We start from the raw sequence: 24588 nt of genomic DNA, 5'->3' as shown, positions 1-24588 counted from the left end.
AAATAAACAAAACAAACCAACAAATAATTAAACCAGTATGTGTGTGTGTGTGTATGTTTAAATGAGACGGTAATGGCATTTATATTATTATAAAAGTTTTCTATTTCAAATAAATGCTGTTTTTTTCTTACTATTAATCAAAGAAAGCTTTCATCAAAGTTTTTAACACTGATAATAATGAGAAATGTTTCTCGAGCAGCAAATCCGCATATTAGAATGATTTCTGAAGTATCATGTGACGCTGAAGTAATGGCTGCTGAAAATTCATCACAGGAATAAATTATATTTAAAAATATAAAGTTATTTTAAATTGTAAAATTTGATCACAATATAATTTTTTTTTCTTTTTTTTTTTTTACTCTATTCTTACTTTTTTGCTGATAGGAGAGGATATGTATTATACATCACCTGGTTGCATCTGCAATGAACATAAATATTTGTTTTGTTTGCTTATAATGCACTGATACATTGTCAGATATGCATCGTGGAGCGCCGATTACCAGAGGCTTCCTGTACTTTGAAAAATGTGCATAATCTGCATAATTTCCCTCATCTCTGACGCGTGACTCTGTTCTTGTGTCTTGACGTTTTTTCTCGCGAGGTGTAAGGGAAGCACGTACACTTGTAGTGAAATGTTGCTCTGGTTCATTCGTATTGTTTCATTAATCTGCCACTGAACAACTTTTTGTGATCCATCCTGTTGGTGGAAATTAAATGTCTATGGCAGGATGAGATTTAAATGTATCTCAGAGTACTCGTATTTTCACTGATTGCTCGTTGTTGACCAGCAGAACGTCCCTTTATGTTGTCTTGTAGTCATTTTGGTGCGTTTTTTTCTGCTTTCTTCAAACCTGAAGCAGCATTTTCAGTTTTACTGTGAGGTTTCAAACCTATCCATGGTGCACAACACCCCATTTCCCCTGAGAGTTAGTCAGAGTGTGTGATTTTTAGAGCTTTTATAAAAAGACACTAATTAAATTTAGAAGATAATTTAATCGGCTCAGGAAAAAAAGCCTTTGAGATGTCAGCTGACACATGAGGAAATGACATAGTGAGTTTAGCGTGACCTTAGATTGGATTATATGTCGTTTTACAGTATAGATGCGAGCAGAGGAAATAATATCATCCTACATATGAGAAGATTATGTGCAATTATCCCTACCAAGTAAGGCATTCCACTAACTGTGAACGTGTGGGTCTGTGACCCTAAATTATTGTACCATAGGTGTCAGATTGCTTTTAATTACACCTTTTAGTTCTGTATGATAAAAAGCGAGAATAAAAAAGAACTAGAGAGAAAAGGTGTTTTTTTTGTTTGTTTTTTACAGAGAGATGGAAGAAAAGTGTTTTTTCTCTGAACAGAGAGATGGCACACATTTTCTTTTTCATCAGTGCTTCAAACCACAGACCAAGTGATATTATTTTCCACTATGATCTTTATAAGCAAGATGCTAGCTAAATGAGTCAGACTTAGTGAGCATTTGTGAGATGTTCAATGCATTGATAAATTCAGGGGGTTGCTCTTTACTCATATAACTTTTTCATTCATTAGAGACCTTTCAAAAACATTTAAAAATCTTACCGACACCAAAGCTCACCAAGGCTGCATGTATTTGTTAAAAATGCAGTAAAAGAGTAATATTATGAAATATTGTTACAATTTAAAATCACTGTTTATTTTAATATATTTTTAAAATGTAATTTATTTCTGTGATTGCAAAGCTGAATTTTCAGCAGCCGTTAGTCCACTTTTCAGTATCACATGGCCCTTCACAAATGATTTTAACATGCTGATTTAGTTGTCAATAAATATTTCTCATTATCATCATTGGTGAAAACAGTTGTGCTGCTAATCATGGTAGATTGGTTGATTTTTTTTTTTTCTTCAGCATTCTTCAATGAATATAATCTTCAAAAGAACAGCATTTATTTGGAATGGAATTACTGTCACTTTTGATACATTTTATATATCTTTGCTGAATAAAAGTATTCATGTATTTTATAAAAAGTCTTACTGACCCCAAACCTTTGAATGGCATTGAAGATGTTGCTGTCTGTAGGAAACTCTCTGACTAATTATTAAATAAAAAAATGAAAAAAAAAAAATGAAAAAAAACATTAGTACATCCTATACAGTTTTGTGGTCTTTATGCAAAAAAATATTTGACCAATCAGAATGAACTATCTATGGAACTGCATATTAAATATTGTTTTATAAATCTTTTTATATGTGGGACTGAATGGTATGGCTTTAATTTTTATGTACCATACCAGTAAGAGCAAAGTGTATGTAGTGGGGTCTAAAAAGTCTGAGACCACAGTGCTCATATTGGACATTTTGCATATAGATAGTCACATGATAAATGCAACACATTTGCTTATTTTATTGGTGACTTTTTTCAATGAATGTGTTTGAGGTGGCTTTGACTCACATGTCCCTCTTTAAACTAATCCGGATAAGTAAACCTCCTTGATATTCATAAATGCCAGTAAACAAATGATTATCCATCTTTCCCAATGCTGCTCTGGGGGACAGGAGGTGGTCTAGACTAGATAATTTATTATGCAGTTTGTTTAGCCTGCGTTTGATTTAATGTGTGATATATGTTTCAGATACATAGATAGGAACAATAGAGGAACATCTCCGTAATATCAAATTTAGATCTCTGAGAAAACTCCTCAGCGCTAATGTACTGATAAACATCCTCCGGAAAGAAGGCCATTGATTTTGTGACCAGTACAGCAATTGAGCTGATCTCTCTCTCTCTCTTCCCCTCTCCCTCGCTCTGTGCTTTCTGTTACAGGCTAAAAGCTCTGGTTTCGACTGGGGGCAGAAATGTACAAGCAGCCTGTGATTGGTGAGTGTTCACACCCACACACATGCACCGTCCGTGACCCATGTCGGATTTGACAGTCGTTCATTTCAGTTGAACTGTGCTGATCCACAGACACTTTGAAATTACACACACTGAAAAGAAACATTACCCTATCAGATGTTCATATGTACTCATGAACTCAGCTTCATGTGCACTTCAATGCACTATAATGGTTTCATGCTGCCCTCTGCTGGCAGCGAGTCAGAAATATTTGACCGTTTATATGTTCTCACTTTAAAAATTAAATTAAGCCAGTCATGTCCTTACTTTCCATCCCAACCAAAAAGTGAAATTAATGCTCACTCATTCATAATGTCTTTACAAAGTATACCCAACATGGCATGAATGTCTGTATTCTACAGGTTGTTTTCCCATGTGGATGACCCGTTCCTGGACGATCCTTTACCCAGGGAGTATGTGCTGTACCTGAAACCCAGCGGTCCCCTCCTCAACCAGCTCTCCAACTTCTGGCAGCAGAGTCGCATCACATGTGGAAAGAACAAAGCCCACAACATCTTTCCTCACATAACCCTCTGCCAGTTCTTCATGGTCAGAGCACTTCATCAACATTTCCAACCATATATTCGTCTTTCTCAGCGCTGTTCTTTAGTGTTGTTTTACTTAATACCTCTTTTTAAATGCGTGTTTAGCTGTGGTTTTCTTTTTTGTCACATCAAACTTAGAAACTATAAAAGAACGTCATTTACATGTTTTAAAATTACATAACAGAGTTACTTCACATTCCAGACCATTATGTTTGTCATATTTCAAGATATTTTGTGATTTTTTTTTTTTTTTTATAAAAAGTACCATTTAAAGTGGTCCAATATTCAGACTATATTAGTGATACAACAGGTTTGTGTGACAAACAGACCAAAATTCAAGTCATTGTTTATTGATAATCTTCCCCACCATGTACAATACCGTTCAAGTTTAAAAAAAAAAGTCTTTTATGCTCATCAAGGCTGCATTTATTTTATCAAAAATACAGAAAGAGGGTAACATTGTGAAATACAATATAAATAACTGTTTTCTATCTTAATATATTTTAAAATGCCAGCAGCCATCACTCCATTCTTCAGTGTCACATCATCCTTCAGAAATCATTCAAATATGCTGATTTGGATAGAAATTTCAAAAGAACATAAAATCAATGTAAAAGCATTTACTTTTGATCAACTTAATGTGTCCTTGCTGAATAAAAGCATTACTTTTCCAAAAAACAAAAACTTACCCTAAACTTTTGAAAGGTAGCGTATGTTCGGTGTTGTTGACAACATCATTGCAGAACTGTATCTCTCTCTTTGTCACTGTAGTGTGCAGATGGTAAGGTAGATGCCCTCTGTGAAGCTCTGCAGGCTGTGGTAGGTCAGTGGAAAGGTCGTTTCCCTTCCCCGCTCCCCCTGGAGTTTTACTCATCCTCAAACTTCATCGGCCTCTTTGTGGAAGAGAAGGTGGCTGAGGTGATCAAGAGCTTTGCTGCAGACTTTGCCACTGAGGCGACATCCAAAGCAGGTCTGTGTGTGTATTGCTACCGATGATGACACTGTGGAGCAATAATCTTGATTTTCTTTCTGTAAATTTTAGTGTTCTTTTCTGGCATGAAAAACCCCCCTGATATTTGCATTGCCAATGGGGTTGCAATGTAAAATAATGTGCATTCTCTCTCTCTCTCTCTCTCTCTCTCTCTCTCTCTCTCTCTCTCTCTCTCTCTCTCTCTCTCTCTCTCTCTCTCTTCTCTCTCTCTCTCTCTCTCTCTCTCTCTCTCTCTCTCTCTCTCTCTCCTCTCTCTCTCTCTCTCTCTCTCTCTCTCTCTCTCTCTCTCTCTCTCTCTCTCTCTCTCTCTCTCTCCAGATGTTCATGTGGAGACCCATAAGAAGCAACTTCACGTAACTCTGGCCTACCACTTCCAAACCAACAATCATGCATCATTAGAAAAACTTGCCAAAGGTGTAGACATAACCCTGTGCTGTGATTGGCAAGCTGTCCTCTTTTCAAGAGACATCCGATTTGCCAATCATGAGGTAGTCTATTGATTGTCATCCATTGTTTCTATTGCCAAATACATCCCAAAGAATACAATGTTTTGTTTTAAGAATATTGACCATGATTTAGCATATAATTTACCATTGTTGATGCCAAATATTTGCTACAGAAAGTCATCTATAGAAAATTAAACATGCCATCATCACTACATTCATCTGTATCCGTACAACCATATTAATAATTTCTAAAATATAATTAAGTTAGATGGATACACTTTATAGTACAATGTAATTGGTATCTATGTAGGTTAATACTTTAAACACTGATATATTTAATTATAATGTTGAAAGATTACTAATTAATAATTATGTTATCATATACTGACTTTTTTGGCTTTGGTGGATTTGTAACTTATGTCTCTTTGTTTTAAGACCCTGCGAGTGATGTACCCTTACATGCCTCAGAATGATGATGAACTGGAGCTGGTGCCCAATGACTTCATCTTCATGTCGTCTATAGAACAGACCACTGCCAGTGAGGGCTGGGTCTACGGGACCTCGATGAGCACAGGCTTATCTGGGCTACTGCCAGAAAATTACGTCAGTAGGGCAGACGAGTGTGACACTTGGGTATTTCATGGGTAAGATGGATCATGAAGTAACTAAAGCTGATTGCAGACTACCGGTCAAAAGTTTGAGATCAGTAAAAAAAAAATATTATGAAAGAAGTGAATACTTCAGTTCAGCAAGCAATGATTAATGTGACAGTAAAGACATTTAAAATATTACAAAATATATCTATTTCAAATAAATGCTGTTCTTTTGAACTTTCTATTCATCTGAGAATCCTGAAACATAATAATTCACAGTTTCCACAAAAATTATTGATGATAATTACGAGAAATGAGCAAGACATTAGAATGATTTGATGCTGAAGACTGAATTAATGGCTCCCTAAAATTCAGCTTTTTGTCATCCCAGGAATAAATTACATTTTAAAATGTATAAAAATAGAAAGCAGTTATTTTAAATTGCAATACTATTTTACAATATCTTTGTTTTTTAGCCAAATAAATGTTTTCAAAAACATAAAAAGTTTAGTGTAGTTTAGTGTCAAGCTCTAATGGTGACAGTATGCTAGATCTAAAAGAATCTCTGCGTCTCTTTACCTCCATCTCATTATCTCCTTTTTCCAGGTCTTTCTCTTTCCTTAATGGAATCCCCCCAACCAATATCAGAGGTGCAATGGGTGGGATTTTTTTTGACCCACACTTGGATGATCGTCTCCTTGATGACCCCATGCCATTGGATGCCTCCGGTCTTAGTGTCATATGTCAGCCTATGCAGGTAAAACACTTATCAGGGATGTGATTTTTCCGTATTTGTACAGATTTCTGTATTTTCCACCCTGAAAAGTATGACCCAAGTGCGTAAATCTGAGAAAAATGGGGGGTGGGGGTGGTGCTTTTTACTGTATGATGATTCATTGAAATCGTGAAATGGCGCCCGAGGCGGTCATATGCAAACGACTGGAGCTAGGTGATGTCACCTTGCCCCATAGGATCCACAACGAGCCGTATTTGGAGATTGATTAATTAAATGCTTCTTTTATAAAAGGGAGGAAACTTTTAATGGTACAAAGACCTCTTATATGCCAAATGATCAAGGCAAATTTGGTTTCTTATGTCATCACCCCTTTAAATTGTTGTTAAATTAACTGCAAAATGTTACGTTTTCAAATAAATGTATTTCGTGCACATTCTGAAAGCGTTGCACAAGCTCACGGCGCCATCTGCAGGACACTCGTAGCATGTTAGCCAGGGTTCAAAGCGCAACATGCGCCAACCAACTTCCCAAATGTCATGAGAATCGTTTATCTGATGTTGTCAACAAAGAGAAGCTAAAAGGTCTTCCTGTGGTTTTCCGGCAAAATCGAAGCTCAACGGTTTAATGTTTGAAAGCAAAGAAATTAAGACATCCATAAATGTTTATATTGTAATTTTACTGTTGTTCTGTAAAATAAAATAAAAACGAAATAAAAATGATATTAATAATTATTATCATTGTTATTAATAAGAATTCTATTAGTACTTCTATTATAACATATTGTATTACAATATATAATATTTTTATCATGATTATTAAATACTCAATCTTTGAATTTTACAGTACAAAAGAATTTATTATTGCAATATACGATAGATCTTTATTAATTTGATCAAATCATTTTTTTATTAATAATCAAAATTCCCGGGGAATGGGCCGTTTTCCTTTTTTTTTTTTGTCTTTAGCTGATCACATGCATGACTTGAAGATCTTGTGTTTATGTGACCGAATATGAAAGCTTTTTCATGTATAATGTTTTATTCAAAATGATTTGTTTTAGATCCTACGACCCAATCAGTCTCGGTTGCCTAAGAGAACGTTGTTTGTGTGTCGCCATGGTGAGAGAATGGACGTAGTGTTTGGGAAACACTGGATCACTCAGTGCTTTGATGCCAAAGGTCTGATTTTCAATTTTCCAAAACAGTTCTTTGTAGTTGTTCCCACAAGCAGAAGCAGAAGCTGGTTTATATATCAGCGAGTTTTAAAATTGAACAGTTATATTAAGCTCTAAAATATTTCATCAGCTATAAATCGACAAATATATACTATATCCAGAAGGAAATTTATTGGCCAAAATGTTGATGTTTAATTTCTGGATGTGTACTCATTTGTCTATGCTTGTGTATATTGAGCAGGTCGGTATGTGCGGTCAAACCTCAATATGCCGCCGAGTCTCCCAGCGAGGAGTGGGGGGTACAGGGACTATGATAAGGACTGCCCCATCACTGTGTTCGGATCAACGCAGGCTCGGCTAGTTGGTCAGTCCCTCATCACTGTTAAATACACATTAAGAGCAAGATCACATGAATTCCTTTCTATTTTATATTATAATGGCATTAAAGGTGCCATTTCTGCCCCACTACCTGCACTAGCATGAGTTTATGTGTGATTTCCTTCACAGGCGAGGCCCTTCTAGAAAGTAATTCAGTGGTAGACTTTGTATACTGTTCTCCATCTCTGCGCTGTGTGCAAACAGCTCACAATATCCTCAGAGGTAAAATAGCACCTTCGTCGCTCTTTCATCTTTCTTTTGTTTCTTCATGAATTGGTTTCTACTTTTTTTTTAGCCATGCCCATTTACATCCCTAAATCAATTCTTCCCATGTGCCTCATTCGCTGTTATGGACTGTATGCCTCAGGTCTTCAAAAGGATGGGAAGACTAAGATCAGAGTTGAGCCGGGTTTGTTTGAGTGGACTAAATGGGTGTCGGGAAACTCATTACCCGCCTGGATCCCTACTGCAGACCTGGCAGCTGCTAACCTTAGTGTGGATACAACGTACAGGTATTTTATTAGACATTCAATGTACTATCCATCCTTTTTTGCAACACTTTTTGATTGTAATGTTGCTTTTTGATAGCATTATTTATTGTTTTATGGCTCCATTTGATTTCATAAATAACTTCCTGTAGTGAATGGAATTATTAAGTTGTCTTGTTCCCCTGCAGACCTCATATACCCATCAGTAAACTGGCCGTGTCTGAGTCCTATGAAACTTACATCAGTCGCAGCTTCCAAGTGACTCGTGAAATTCTGTCAGAGTGCAATAATCTGGGTAGGTCATGAGTGCGGCTACTTTTGCTAATATATATTTTGTTTGTTTGTTTGAATCTATACTGATCTAAATGTCTTATGCTTTAAGAAGTTTTACATTTACCATGTTGTTCTGGTGTCCAACAGGAAATACAGTGCTGATTGTGGCCCATGCTTCCTCTCTTGAGGCTTGTACGAGGCAGATACAGGGTCTGACCCCACAGAACTCTAAAGACTTTGTGCAAGTGGTCAGAAAGGTCAGATCTCTTATGCTTTTTAAAAAAATATTCTATTTCTCCATTTTTTTAATATAAATGCATTACAGATGTGAATATTGACTAGTAAAAAATAAATAAAAAATAATATATATATATATATATATTTATATTAGGGGTGTCAAACGATTAATCACGATTAATCGCATCCAAAATAAAAGTTTGTGTTTACATAATATATGTGTGTGTACTGTGTATAATTATTTTGTATATAAATGCACACATGTATATATTTAAGAAAAATGTTATTTATATATAAAATGTTTATATTTATATAAAATATACATTATATATAGGCTACATTCAGTCTATATACAGTATATACATGCAAATATTTCTTAAATACACATGCATGTGTGGGTATTTATGTATTAAAAATAATTATACACAGTACACACACGTATATTATGTAAACACACACTTTTATTTTGGATGCGATTAATCGCGATTAATCGTTTGACAGCCCTAATATATATGTGTACAGGTGAAACTCGAAAAATTTGAATATCGTGCAAAGTTAATTTATTTCAGTTATTCAACTTAAAAGGTGAAACTAATATATTATATAGACTCATTACATACAAAGTGTGATATTTCAAGCCTTTATTTGTTATAATTTTAATGATTATGGCTCACAGCTTATTAAAACACCAAATTCAAAATAAGAATATTGTGAAAATGTTGAGTCTATATAATATATTAGTTTCACCTTTTAAGTTGAATTACTGAAATAAATTAACTTTTGTATGATATTCTAATGTTTCGAGTTTCACCTGTATATATAAATATATACACACTTTTGTATAAGGTATTTATGTAAATTACAGATTATATTCAATATAAGAAATGTAAAAATATTTAGATTTATACATAATTGTTTAAAGTTTGAGGTCACTGATATATATATATATATATTTTTGGCAAGAAGTCGCTTATCCATCAAAAATCTTAGGCAGCACAACCATTTTCAGCATTGATAATAAATAAGACATGTTTCTTGTCCAAAAGTGCATCTTGGAATGATTCACGTGACACTGAATAATGCATTACGTTGTAAAATATATTAAAATGGAAAATAGTTATTATAAATTGTAATACTATTTACAGTATACTGTTTTCCTGTATTTTTGACTAAATAAATGCTGCATTGGTGAGCATAAGAGAGTCATTCAAAAACAGGAAAAATCTCCCAACACCATCAATTTACGTATTTATTTTGATATTTGAATGTCCCATATAATAAACAATCTAGATTTTCTCCCCCTTTCCATTTCTCTCTCACAGATACCTTACTTAGGCTTTTGTGCTTGTGAAGAGATGGGTGAGACAGGTGTTTGGCAGCTTGTGGACCCGCCCATCCTGCCGCTCACCCATGGACCCAATCACAGCTTTAACTGGAGAGAAACGCTGCTGCAGGACTGAGAGGTGCTGCAACTTTGCCTTCAATGCTCTTTCTCCAAGGCAACGAAGACGTAGCTTAATGTCACATCATCACAGACCTGCTTTATAGCTCTATAAAAGGCTCATGCTTCCATAGCCACGTTCTTGCACTGCTACAGTACACCTCATTGACTCTGTCTTAATATATACAGCATAAGAGCAGTAATATTTGCGATAGATTTTCATGTGCTCAAACACCATTCAAGCTGCAGCAGAACTCCTGCTTCCAACTGTAGCCCAGAAGTACCTACAAATCTGAGAGCTTCAAAGACATGATACACTCAGGTGTCCTGCCTCAGTGAGGAGGAAATAGTGTGCGAAGTTGAAGAGTCTTCATCCAACACTTCCAAAATGGAGGCTGCTGGACTCGGGTTGGGTCTCCTCCGCACCCTTTGTAAACTCCATTTTACTAGACTCTGTAGGGGAACGAGATTTCGCCCTAGTACACTGTGAATCAAGTAGACATGCACAACCTCTTGCATCAAGATTTCCAAATTACACCTTCTACAAGCCCACTCGCCAACCTCCTGAAAGCACAAGAATATATATATATATATATACTGTATATATATATATAATCTGGCAATCAGATAGACTGAGAAGCAGCTTTAAAGTAGTTTAGAAATGGATTTGGTGGACAGCACATTCGTCCTGTGCCTTGAGGTCATGCTGCTACTGTTAAACACTTTGCAACTATAGGACACATTGGGAGGACTGTTAGTTAGGGCTTATTTGGAGACAGTATTTAAAGGTGTACTGTCGCACTTTTCACATGTAGGGTCGATTTTGCAAAACGGAAGATGATAAACCTACTCATTCGAAGACAATGCCACAGATGGTTACACCTTCTTAAGCAGCAGCTTAAATAATGTTATGTGCAGCTGTTAAGGAACGCATTGTTGTAAGGCAAGCTTTACTTTCTGAGCACTTGAAAAATCAAACCAAACAGGAAAGAATGCTTCAACAATGTAAAGAATTGTACATTAATGCATAGCGTGTCTGTATATACTAAGTAACATAGTAAAATCCATTTGATGTGTTTCACCTTTAGATGGAACAATTATAATTGCATTTATTTATATATTCATAAGATAGTTGTAAAGAGAATATGTTGGTGCTTCAGGTTTTTTTGTTTATTTCCTGTTATTGGAATATAGAGAAATCAAGCCATAGCAAATGATGATATAAATCACTATAATGAAGTGTTTTTCTCCACTCCAAGCACTTACATAAGCATATCTGTTACGGTTACTGTAATATGTCATCTGTGTTCCCTGAACTTCATAACTATTTTAGCCCACCCATGGTTTGACATTTAATGATGATAAGAAGCATGCACAATGAGATGTGCAGTGCACTGCTCAGGCAAAAGAGCTTTATGGAATTTTTGGCATAGTTTTCAATATGTGCTGATACTTAAAGATAAATGTAGACGTTAGGCTCCACCAAACATGCCAAGGGTGTGCAAACAATGTTAGATCTGCCATGTTTTTGACAGGTTTATGATGTTGCTTTTTATTATTATTATTATTATTATTATTATTAGTTGATCTCTTGCCTAAATGAGTCCTGTCAGAGGACGAATGTTGGAACTATTAAAGGGATAGTTCGCCCAACATGTCTTTTAAAACCTGTATTAAATTCTTTCTTCTGTAGGACACAAAGCAGAATTTTTTTGTAACCAAAATTTTTATTGCATTTAAAAATGCATTGCAAATGTATAGGAAACATCCAAAATGAAGTTAGTAGTTGCTGGTTTAGCCGTGTTAAGTCGTTCCGTTACATTCTCAGTTTAGAATTTTGAGAAGGCTATCCATTCCATATGTTTTTACTTTTTTGTATTTTTATTTTTTTGCAAATGTATGCTGTTTTGTACATATTTGGGCCACTCTTTTCAAAATAATCAAAGTAAATGAGGACTAGTGTGGCTGCATATGACCAGTATCTTTCTCGTATCTTTCAACTCGATCCAGATGCATTTACAGTTAACAGCCCACCTAAGGGCAAGAAATCAGTGAATATCAACTTTGGCCTGTTTTACACAAATCATCGTATGACATGAGAAGACTTTAAGTAGTAATATTGCACATTCAGCCTATTTTATGAGAAATTCATTGTAATTGCATATAGTGACCTGTACAAAATTTCTGATTTTGTTTCCCATGGAAGAAAGTAACGTGTGTGAGTAAATGATGATTTGTCTTTTTTTTTTTTTTTTTTTTTTTTTGTGAACTATTTCTTTCAAATATGTGCGATTACAAGGAGTCTGAGACAAATCTTTCTTCATTTATTTGACATTTTCCAGCTCAACAGTATCACATAACCTTCTAAATGCTTCCTACTCATGAATTTAAATTAGACATTTATCTCAGCACAGCTGACTTTATGTGAACTTATGAATAATTGTATTTGGTCATCCCAGTGTATGTGTGTGTGGGCGTGGTTGAGTGTGCATATGCTAGAAAAAGAAAATAGCTGTTCTCCTATAAAAATAATTACCTTATTAAATTGCCCTTGTCTGCCATTACAACATGTCTACCATAGATCCTTGTTCTTCCAAAAATGGCAACACACAACTACCCCATGATGTGTATCAGTGTGTATTACCACAGGGGGTTGAACGTACAGCTTGTCAAAAGCTGATCCAGGCCGTGTTTGATTCACTGAGAGGTAATGTTGTCACTGTATAATTTTTCAGAAGCATGCTATGTGTGCAACTTCTTCTGACTATTTGAAAATGAAGTGTATTATAAGCCAAAGTGCTTCATTGAAATTGATTCGTTTTTCTTTTTTCAATGAATAGTTGTTTTCTCAGGGGTGTATACTTAGACTCTTGGGATGTTTTATATACCCTTTTTCTGATCGTTGACTGAGGAAACAATATACAAAATCTAAATGCAAAATAGTCAAAAAACAGATCACTAGCTATTATTGTTGTTTGGTCCTCCCTGGAATGAGTCATGTTTAGTTATCAATATATGCTTTCATTCAGGTCATCTGATTTAGTTTAAAGTTATTCAAATTTAATGTTGGGGCATTTCAGAAGCTTAAAATTGATCCTTGCATGCACAAGAAGAAAATGCCAATTTAACCATTTCATAGTGAAAAGTATTACATGAAATAGCCTAACTGCACAAAACATATAGCCTTGATAGTTCAGAACATATATATTTTTTTAAATTAGGATTCCAAAAGCATATGTGACATTCCACCACCAAGCTACCTTTTTAAATATGATTGTTGACATTTATTTTAAGACTTATTTTAATGCGTAACGTTTGTAAAGCATGTTTGCAAATAAATATTTTGTCATCCTGCATTGAAGAGTTTTTTTCTTCTTTTATATTTGTCACACTTTACACTGCAAAATAATCACTGATATTACATTACTAAGCAAAGGGTAGGTTAATGCTAACAAATAAAATTACATTGTTATTGCTTTTGCAATTACTAAGGGTCTCCTCTATACAGTTTTGCCTGTTGGATAGGGTGAGTTGGGCCCTGTATATGTAATCATTTTGAAACTAAAGTTTAAATGAGAGATTTTCTAATAATCAGTATAGGCTATGTCATGTTTATTATTATTAATCGTATCAATAGATTATTTATTAATGCATGATTTATTTTGTCCATAATAATCATATTAATGTTTAAATGTGTTTATATTTTTCTTTTTTCCCCTAATGATCTTTTTAATTTCAGAGTGCATCTATCACGGGATTGGCTGTTCGCTGCAAACGTCACACGTTTATGTGCACGAGCACGAGAGTAATGGTGGCCTAGCCAGGTGAGGTGGCGCATCGTAGTCAGCTTCTCTGAAGTCTGGAATCAGTAACGATTGCAATGCTAATTTGTCAACAAAACGTTAACATGACAAGTTAGTAAATTTATAAAAAAGACCCCATCGTTGAAGTCCGTAGTTTTAACAATAGTTGATAGCCTATAGCAAGTTTGGAAAAGTTAATAAAAGTTGTTATTAATAATTGCTCAGACAATTCCAGGATATGCTTTTTTGTAATTGGTTGTTGCGTTAAATCTTACCCAGATACAATAGTGCTCTTTTCTGATTGGCTATTATGAAGCCCCTTTCTTTTTTTTGATGGGGCAGGCTCGACTAAGAACTCCAGGGGAGGGGAGACGTGCTTGATTCCTGCCGGTTCCATAGTGAGAGCGGCGCGGCCAGAGAAATTTTGGGCGCTGCAGGCATATTAAATATATTATAAATATATTATAAATATTTTTTCCGCGTGAGAAATACAATGTGTGGCGGGAGTGCGTGACAAAAGACCGAAATGAGTGACACTTGAGAGCCCTGTAACCCTAACAGGTAATCTCTACTTTTCGAATACATAATACACAGAAACATGTATGATGAAATCATCTAATGTATAAATGATTCTGTTTTGTCAAGCTTAATGTGAAATGTATTAATGTTGAAGGGAAGCCCATTATATTTGTACAGCCAAGTGCACTTTTCTTTGTACATTTGCATTGAGTTCGTATGTACTTTCTCTACCTCATAGAGAGTGTTACTCTTTGCACTTCTGGTTAGATGCTAACTGCATTTCTTTGGGTCTGTACTTGAACTCTGCACACTGACAATAAAGTTGAATCTAATCTAATAAAAAAAACCCCAACTGAACAGTTGAGATGTAGCTGGGCAAGTATGCCTTGAAAGATGTACTGCACCTGTTTTCAGACCTGTATTTGTGCATTGTGTTGAAGTCTGCTATAAACATTTTTTTGGGGCTGTTCAGACTTTAGTCTTTAGTACTTTGTGCAGCAATGAGGACTTGTTTGCTGTGTCCTTGCAGAGGAGAAAGTGTGCTGAATGATTGCATCCGTGACACTAATGGAAGACTTGACATTGAAGATGATGCTGGAAAGAAGTCCTCTCACTCAAGTAAGTTAGTGTATTTATGCACCACATTGTTATGGATATGCATTTGAGATTGTGTATGTACGGAGTCCCTAAAGGGGCGTGAAGGAAACTGAACTTCCTGGTAATGGAGGCAAAGTTTCCCTTTAAAATTTATGTCACTGCTTTTGCGAAAGAATGAAGTTTTTTCTCGGGGGAGCACAAAACTTTTGTGAGAGAATGCAAAAGCATTGAAATTTAAATGTTTTCCTTCCATCTCATACTTTTTCAATCACCATGGCCCTTTAGGGTCTCCGTATGTAAGACTATATTGCCTTATTCAAAACAGTTTGTTGGTTTAGGTTAAAATAAATATATAATAAAATAAATGTGCTTCAACTGTCTCTGAAAGTAATAGTTAACCCAAAACGTCATTGTTTACTAGCTCTTGTTGTTCTAAACCCCATCTTTTTTTCTGTCATTTCCCATTAAGGTTCAGAAAACTTACATGGCTCATATGGACTGCTTTTATCATACGTTTATGTAATTAATCTTTTTTGGGGGGCAGGTGGGGGTATCTTGTTCTTTTTGGACCATGTGTGAAAATGATTAAAATATTTTTATTTTTGTGTTTCATAGGAATAAATAAAAGCATAAGGGTTTGAACAATGAGTGTCAGTAAATAATGACAGAATTTCCATTTTAATGAACCATTCATTTACTATTGCAAATGCATGAAATACTCTTATTAGCCACTAGATGGCAGGCTGTGACTCTAAAATACATCTAAATCTAAACATCTAAATATACAAAACAATGAGGGACACTGAGTCAACTGCATAGTCCAAAACTACTGGAATGAATATCAGGGACAAAAAAAATGGCTATTAATTTTTTTTTTTAACTTGTACCAAAATTACTTTTAATAACCAAAATACTGAGTGCACCTTTATTGTTTCAGGGCAAAAGATGAATGTAAAGAGGTCAGGTGTGCCAGCTAAGTAGCGGTCTTTTATGTATTATAGCCCATCTTGGCATTACCCACAGTGACCTCCAAACCAGTAGACCAAACCAGTAGACTGTGATAGGTCAAAGAATTCAGGGGTCAGGACCCTGTGATGCTGTCTTATTGGTGATCATGGTACAAAATACACCCTGCTTAATTCCATAATTCATTAAGCTGACAAAAAGAACAGCTACTTATAATTCATTCAATATTAAGAAGTACTGATAAAATAGTGATAGAATAGAACTTGTTTTTGTCAGTGTTTATGTGTGTATTTTTGAGCTGTTTTGGACCATCTCATTGATAGCTTACAGTTTATGTAATCAGTTTTTTTTTTAATTACCAGGAAGTTCAGTTTTCTGTAATACATGACAGCACAGCTGGAAGGGACAAAAGGACTTATGGTTAGCTTTATAACACTGACAGGGAAGGTGTTGGGCTGGTGCAGAGAGATGAGATACTTATAGCTACAATATGTAATTTTCTTCGCCGCTAGGGGTCACTAACCTCTTACAATAACAAAGGCGTAGATTGATGACGCAGTGATAAGCGGAATCATGGAAGTTGTCGTCATGCCGATGGATCTAATAATGTTTAGGGATGAGTGAAAACATTCATGTTTTTTAACATGACTGTGGTATGAAGCTGGGCGCGATTGCTAATGAGTGACAGATATTAGCGCCACACGCGAGTCCCGTGGATATAAAGCAATTAGGACATTTAATTCTACCGAACTACCCGGAAGTGCTGAACTAATACTCACACAGGTCAGTTTATTTGACGAATTAAACTTGTGAGGTAACGCAGCGCTGTTTCACTTGGTCTACACTATCACACTAAACTGCATTTGAGTGTGTTGAAAGTTATAATGTTATTCTATGTGTTAGTTTGTTGCCTATATGAGCCTAGCAGTAAGCTAGATCAACATTAGAATAACATACTGACCATATTCTAACATTTCATCATGTTGAGAAGCTATATAACATTGATTTTGTTTTAAGAACATTTGCTCACCTGTCTAATAAAGTACATGCAAGAGCGGCGTCTCTCTGTCAAGTCGTGAGGCTTTGTCAAGTCCAAATTTGCCGCAAAGCTCTCGGCATCACGAAAACGCCACGCTGATATCCTTGTTTTAGTTCTCCTTTTGTCCCAAAGTCTGCTTGCCATGGTCCATAATGTTTGAACGAAACAGCGTGCCACTAAACATTATGCAGTTGTCCACATTTGTCGCCGTGGTTACTATGGCAGTACAAGCGGAAACCAGGGATAACGCGGATATTACGTCAGTGACGGGCGACAAGGGATGGGGACTATTTAAAATTGTGAATTTCTTTGAATTTACAAATTCTTGGAAACATTTAAGATAATGTAAGTACATAATTGAAAAAAAAAAAATATAACACTGTGCAAGTTTTTGGATATTTTGATACAAAATTCTTACATATTGAACCTTTAACCATTTCCTGTTATGCCCAGTGTATGGTTTCGGGTTGTCCCAGACAAAAGATGGCCAATCGTGGCGATTTCTGTGGTCATGGCTCCTAAACTGTGGTCCTACGTCGTACAGTGAAAGCGGTTCAAAGACGGCGTTGTCACGGTCTTGCGACCAAAGATAGCCTGCCACAATTTTCGGAGTGTCAGAAATTTAGCATGAACATCTCGCAGTGCGTTTGCTGCTACAACCAACATCTAGCTACTAGCCAATAAAAATGCAACATAAAATGGCGTACTGATCAACACGACGGTGCTAAACCATAAAACGACTTACCTCAAGCTCCACTTACAAAATTGACATGCCAGGTTGGCCTCTTATCCTTAGCCATCGTCATGTCAATATTCTCCTCTTTTGCTTCCTCCTCTATTTTTCAGCGCACATAAAAACCCACAATTGCCAAAGTGTGATTCATCTTTCTCTATTTGTTTACCACTAGTGCATACTGATGACATTTTATTCTTCTATACTAACTTGTGTTGTAGCCTACGATTCAGTAGGTGTCATCATCGTACAGTCTACATGCATGTCGTAGTACCCAAGTTTATTGGATCCATGTCGTACAGTGTGATTTGTAATGATCTTTTAGGATTGCCGAAATCGCACAGTCTGTGGCACGAATCTCAACAATACAAGCTTGCATCAGGTGATGCTGATTGAATGACTATAGGTAGCTTAGCCATCAAAGGTGAACATCTTTCAATTGCTCAAGCGACCCCCATGGCTATGAGACAACTCAGGGTCACATGCCATACTCAGTGCTGTAGAGTATGCCTCTGTTCTCAGGCTGAATGAATGTGTGTGTGCTGATAATTGTAAGATAGAAAGGAAAGGTCAAGAAAAATGTAATACAGCTTCGGCTCTGTATTTTGGGCACTGAAATACATTAATTAGTTAAAACTCCTAGCTCCTAGTGGAAAGATAAAATTCCTTGTAAATGCGGTCCCAGGTCTTCCCCACTGTTTCTGTGTCTTTTAGGCCTCGTGGTCACTACACCAGCACTGTCTGTTGTTCTGTTGCTTAGTGTTCTCTTCAAAAACAAATAAATCCTGGAAAAGTCATGGAAATTAATATAAGCTCATGAAACGTATCACATTTAATATTTTTCTAGGTATTCTTTGAAAATTGGTTAATTGGTTAAAATTGCTCTTGGGTACAGTAAATTCAACTGTATATGATTTGTTGGTTTTTTTCAGTTATTTTCTGTGAATTGTTTGAACTGATTCACAAATCAGTCTGAATGAATTAAAAATTCAAAAATTTCGATTGATTTGCTATAAATTAATCATTCAGACTGATTTTTGAATCAGTGCAAACTATTCACAGAAAATAACTGGGGTAAAAACACTCATAAATCATATAAGTTTGAATGATTAATGGTTTATAATTCATAATTGGTCTGAATATGAATATTCTAAAATGTATTCAAGCTAATAATTGATCCAATAATACTAATAATTGATTCAATAACACTAATCATTCAACTTCAAATTGACTCAAAAGGAACCAGTTAAACCGATTTTTGTTAATCTTATCCAGTAATCATAAATGTATGGAAAAGTCATGGAAATTTATGGGTCAAAATTGTGGGGACTGATTAAATGGTGAAATGGGGAAATTAGTAAATGGTGATTTTTGTGTGTGTGTGGGTCAATGGCCTGAGGGTGGCCGGATATTGTTACCTTCAGAAAATTGTTCCTTGCCTTTGTCCTTCTTTGCCACTTTTCATTGGTTCAACCTTTCTTTCAAAGTGAACATGTCTAGGTCTGTGTCTCTGTGCACAAACTCTGTCAATCCTCTGTCTCTAGTACCACACACACAGACTTACACACTGCGAGCGCTCACTTGTCTCTCACTGCGCACAAGAGCTCTTTTGTTCTGTATGTTTCTCATGACCTTTGACCTTAGGTATCAGTCGGGTGCCCATTAGGGGTCTAAGAGGTGTTGCCTACTGTGTGTGTCTCTCACTCGCACACACAAACCCTGACAAAGAACTGGAGCAACTGCAAGAACAGATAGCAAACTCTGTGAAAAGAATTATTGATGCTAATCTTCTTTTACCTTTATTGTCTGCAAATGAAACACAGTTTTGAACAATTCAGCAACTCAAAAAAGGGTTTGTTGGGAAAGAAACGAAAGTATCCGTAATTTAAATCAAAGTGACATTTTAGTGAGCTGGAACATTGTGCGTGGGCTGTGGTTTACGCAGCAGACAGACTATCCTCAAGTGAGGTTCTTATTGACCTGGATCTATCCGACCTTGTCTAGCTGCAAACATGACAGCGTTTCTTTTTCCTTCACTATTCTTGTATTATCCTCGAATTGGGGTTTGCTGTCTAAAGGCTGGGCCATTTTTTTCAGCAAGGAATTTGATCAAAACTTGTATGTTTCAAACAAGTTCTTTTTCAAATGTTATTTAAATTTTTCTATTGAAAAAATCCTGATATAAATTCCACAAAAATATTAACCAGCACAACTGCTTTCCTTATTGCTATATATATATATATATATATATATATATATATATATATATATATATATATACACCGTGTGTGTATATACGTATACTGTGTATATATATATATACAGTGCTTAGCATATGCACTATGCATCCTGATAAAGTTCCCTTGACCTTTGGAATTAAAATAGCCCCACATCATCACACACCCTTCACCATACCTAGAGATTGGCATGGGGTACTTTCCATAAGATCATCTCTCAATGCAAATCAAACCAGCTATTAGGCTAACTGAAATAAAACCATGCCAATCTCTAGGCATGGTGAAGGGTACGTGATGATGTGGGGCTATTTTAATTCCAAAGGCCAAGGGAACTTTATCAGGATGCATGGTATCCTGGATCCATGAAATAACTGGCCTTTAAAAATAAAAATCTGCCTGCCTCTATGGGAATTTAACATAGGGGTGTCCTGACTTATGCCCCCTGTATTTTAAGGAAGAACATTTATTATTTACGATATTCATTCACAAAGAAAATTGGTGTCCTTAAATGTTGGATTTTTCCTCATTTTTTAATTAAGGCATTAAGATCAATTTCCAAAAGAAGAATTTTTTATTCCTCTTTTTTATTCAACTTTAGCATGGGTGTGTTCACTTATGCTAAGCACTGTATAGTCATTGACAGTGACGCATGCCACAGTCAGGGTGGTAAGCGTTTTTGGGACTTATCTACACTAGCTGTTTCCTTCCACCTATTTTTATGCGCACTTTGGTATAATTGCATTAAAAACTACTGGATGGAAACAAAACGCCAAGATGCGCATATATTCTAAAAATGCTCATAAAAACTGCAGGAAAAAAACGCTAATTTGAGTCGGATACATTTTTTTTATCCGAAAAAGAAAATGTGCACATAAACTACGATGGGAACACATTTACCAAATAAATTCCTCGATGTGAATAAAAAAAAATCATATGACTTTGCGATGTGACGGCATAACTGGACCAACCAGCGGACTGATCCCGTAGCACAGCATCTGAAAAGCTGTTTTGGTTGTTCTGAAATGACGGAGCAAAGTCTGCCATCAAATTGATTTGGTATAATTACCTCCCGGAATTATCTTACTCGACTGCGTTCCCAAAAAGCAGGCATCCACCTCCGAAAGCAAGATAACATTGGGTAAGTTGTGTCAGAAGGGAGGCCCACTGTCTTAGACTTTGAAAGCCCCTGTGCCAATACCGGACTTGTCGTGCATCCCTAAAGACATCCCTTTCAGACAGCTTTCTCTTGCGTCGACAGTTACTCCTGTTGGATGTGGTTCATCCTTAGTGGTGGTATGCCGACATTACCCTGGATACCGTGCAATGTTCCCTCTAATTTTTTTTTCTTGCTGAGCAAAAATTTTCTCCATTGGTCAGACATTTTGGCCAACTGAGTAAAAACATTATCTATACCAGACCTGTACAGCGTACGTAAACACACAAAAAAAGGTTTCATCGTACAGTTGTTATTTATAACTTTAATGTGCCATTTCTAATTTATTTGACCCTTGATGTAACTTAGTGATATATTAAATCATATTTTTTAAAACAAGCAGTCAATTCAGAAGTCTTTAATTTAAGCACATTTTTGGTTACCTGTTTTTTTTGTGTGTTTTTTTACAGTTCTGTTTTAACTGTACAAGTCTTTACCAAGAAATTTAATTTAATTTAAAAATCCACCACAGGACAGTTGTTCAATTCTTTATAATAATATAATATAATATGAAAAAAATTAAGAAGTCAGACCGAGATGGTTTGGGACAACCATAATGTGTTTTTGTGCAGTCAAGTATATGCTACAGGCAGCATTAAACCATCAAAATTAAATGTTTGTTTATTGCTTATGAATTATGCTGAAAGATTTTCTTTATCGGCGGTTTTCAAACTTTTTAATAGCAAGGATCCCTAAACAATACCCTTGTGAGATCAATTCTTTAATAGGCTTACAATATAATATTATAAAATATAACATAAATAATAATATTAAGTCAAACTGAAGCATTTAAATGGATCTAATAGCTAAATATTTTCTAGAAAAGTGAACATATGAACTCTTTTATAGTTATCCATACATCCCTGAAACCCATAACACACACAACATTTTTTTTTAAACTGATGTATGTAACTGAGGTATTTTGAGTTTGTATGCTACACCTGTGGTTGGTGTGCAATTGTAAATGTCTGAGTTTTGTTACCATTCTGTGCCCATCATCCGTTATTTCCATCACTTAATCAAGCCGCTCTTCTTTAAAACATGACTTTTTATTTCACGTCTTTGAGTTATCTGGTCCGCAAACATGACAGTATTCTTACCGCGACTTGCTCACTGCCGCTCACATCATTCTCTTTCTATAAAACCTGTAAAAACGTAAAACATTTTATGTGTTTTGGCCGTTCATTTACAAGACAACGACGTTTTGGGTGGGTGAAAACGCAAGCTTTTGAAAACGGTCTCAGTGTAAACAAAAACAAAAAAAACCCTGAAAATCTCTGAAAACGATGACGTCATGCACATGCGTATTATGTGTTCAATCTATAGTGTTTCATCGCATAGTGGCCTGGCAGCAGAATACAGCGCTTTTAGTCGTTACGCGAATCCATGTGAATAAGGATCATTTTGACAATGGTGTCGTCTGTACCTGGAAAACTCAAAGGAAAAACTTCTCTGTTTTGAGCATATCGTTGTCATGTAAACATACATACCCTTAGAGGGAACATTGATGCCGTGGCTCTTGATACACCACAAAGACTTGCTTTCCTCCTGGTCACATATGCACCAGTGAGAAGCGCAGTTGCGCACCAACAATTTGTCCTCTTTTGAACTATGATGTATCTCCCATTATGTTGTGTGAATTGCAATGTTTTATGTGCAGCTGTGCTATTGCTCTGCTAATTCAATCTCCACACTTTGCTCTTACTGATGGAATGTGCAATCAGTGGAGATTGGCCACGACTAGGCCACGTATATTAGTGCTGTCAAATCGATTAATCTTGATTAATCGCATCTAAACATACAAGTTTGTGTATAATAAGGGTGTCACGATTTCGATTTTAGATCGAAATCGACTGAAATTAATTCACAATCTCGAACTTCGAATTAAAAATTGAAATCGTCGATGCTGTCACGCCCCCATGTCACGTCCGGTCGGCGTGCCAAGTGGAAAAAAAACACGTGTGTTGAAGTGCTGCGAGTCTATGGTCAACCTCCTCTAACTTAGCTACAGCCATTCAAAAGATAGCATGGCAACTGCAGATGCAGGAGACCCATCGACAGAACTTGAACCCCCTCCTCTTTCATTGAAGTCGCAGGTGTGTACGTTTTTTGGATTTCCAGTGAGTTATGTTGACAACGTTCGCGCTTCAAAAAAGCCACAGTTTACTTTGCAGACATCCCAAGTCTCGCGGAATTTCCGGGAGTCTCCCGCATATTGATAGCGGCTCCCTGATGCCCGCAAATTAGTTAAAATCTCCCGGAATCTAGAGTGAGCGAGCAAGAGCGAGCATGCGAGACAGAAAAAACTGTGCTCCAAAGTTCAAACCGTATAGCGCGCGCACGGCAGAGAGGGAGAGAGTGAGAGAGATCTTGCATATGTGCCTCATGAAGCGCATGTAAGAGAGCATCCTGATTGGCCGGTTTCGGCTTTAAAAAAATAAATGTAAAAATCGAGAATCGAATCGAACCGTGACCTTAGAATTGAAAATTTAATCGAATCGAGGATTTAGAGAATCGTGACACCCCTAGTGTATAAATACTGTATATATACTGTATATATGTGTGTATATATATGTTCTATATAATATATTTACACTTACCTTTTATGTTAAATGATTAATCGCAATTAATCTATTTGGGAGCACTAATGTGTGTGTGTGTGTGTGTGTGTGTGTGTGTGTGTGTGTGTATATACATACACACATACACACCCATACATCATCTATATATACCCAAATCATCAGATTACACTGCTCAGGCTGACCATGGTTTAGCGTTACCCATAGAGCCACTATGTCATCCAAGCTGCACTAGTCACAGTCTGCGTGTAGCTGTCCTCAGTGTTATGCTTATTGCTATGATTCAGCAAAGCCAGCAGAGCATAGTACAAAACACAGACAGAATGTTCTGTCTGCTCGCTGGATTACTGGAGCTATTTCCAGATAGCACTCTGTAGTTTTCTTTCTGCCACACATACACACACATACAAGGTTTTTAAGGGCTGCCTGCCTCTGGGGACAGCTGTGATCTCTCTGAGTTAGGCGCACTGATCCATGGCTCCTATACATTCATGTGTGAAAGCAATGATGGCTATATGTCTATAAGCCCAGAAGAGTTCTGGCCAGTTTTTGGAGTCATGAATTCTTAGATCCTAGAATGCTCTAATATTTGGATGCTGGAGTCTGGACTCCTTATGCCTTATACATACAGCAAACATGAACCGTGATGAAAGACCCTATCAGATCAAAAGCACTGTGAATAGCAGCACTGTTTTCAGAGATGGATCCAGGTTCTTGACAAGCT

The 24588-nt window shown here is 36.2% G+C and overlaps 1 protein-coding gene across 1 annotated transcript in view; it reads left to right on the top strand.

Annotated features, from left to right (window-relative positions):
• ubash3ba (ubiquitin associated and SH3 domain containing Ba) overlaps positions 1–11026 on the top strand; it is a 33064-nt gene extending 22038 nt beyond the window's left edge. The window contains exons 2-14 of the mRNA XM_056257331.1: positions 2805–2858; positions 3239–3425; positions 4193–4391; positions 4731–4900; positions 5294–5502; positions 6058–6208; positions 7248–7365; positions 7603–7725; positions 7869–7961; positions 8107–8251; positions 8416–8522; positions 8648–8757; positions 10060–11026. Of these exons, the coding sequence (XP_056113306.1) occupies positions 2805–2858; positions 3239–3425; positions 4193–4391; positions 4731–4900; positions 5294–5502; positions 6058–6208; positions 7248–7365; positions 7603–7725; positions 7869–7961; positions 8107–8251; positions 8416–8522; positions 8648–8757; positions 10060–10197 (1804 nt within the window). The 3' untranslated portion in view covers positions 10198–11026. The remainder of the gene's footprint in view (positions 1–2804; positions 2859–3238; positions 3426–4192; positions 4392–4730; positions 4901–5293; positions 5503–6057; positions 6209–7247; positions 7366–7602; positions 7726–7868; positions 7962–8106; positions 8252–8415; positions 8523–8647; positions 8758–10059) is intronic.
• The last annotated feature ends 13562 nt before the right edge of the window (positions 11027–24588 follow it).

This window comes from Rhinichthys klamathensis, unplaced genomic scaffold (assembly GCF_029890125.1).
Source record: "Rhinichthys klamathensis goyatoka isolate OS25496 unplaced genomic scaffold, OSU_Roscu_1.1 h1tg000137l_1, whole genome shotgun sequence".
Classification (NCBI taxonomy): Eukaryota; Metazoa; Chordata; class Actinopteri; order Cypriniformes; family Leuciscidae; genus Rhinichthys; species Rhinichthys klamathensis.
This window is presented reverse-complemented; position numbering and strand designations above follow the sequence as displayed.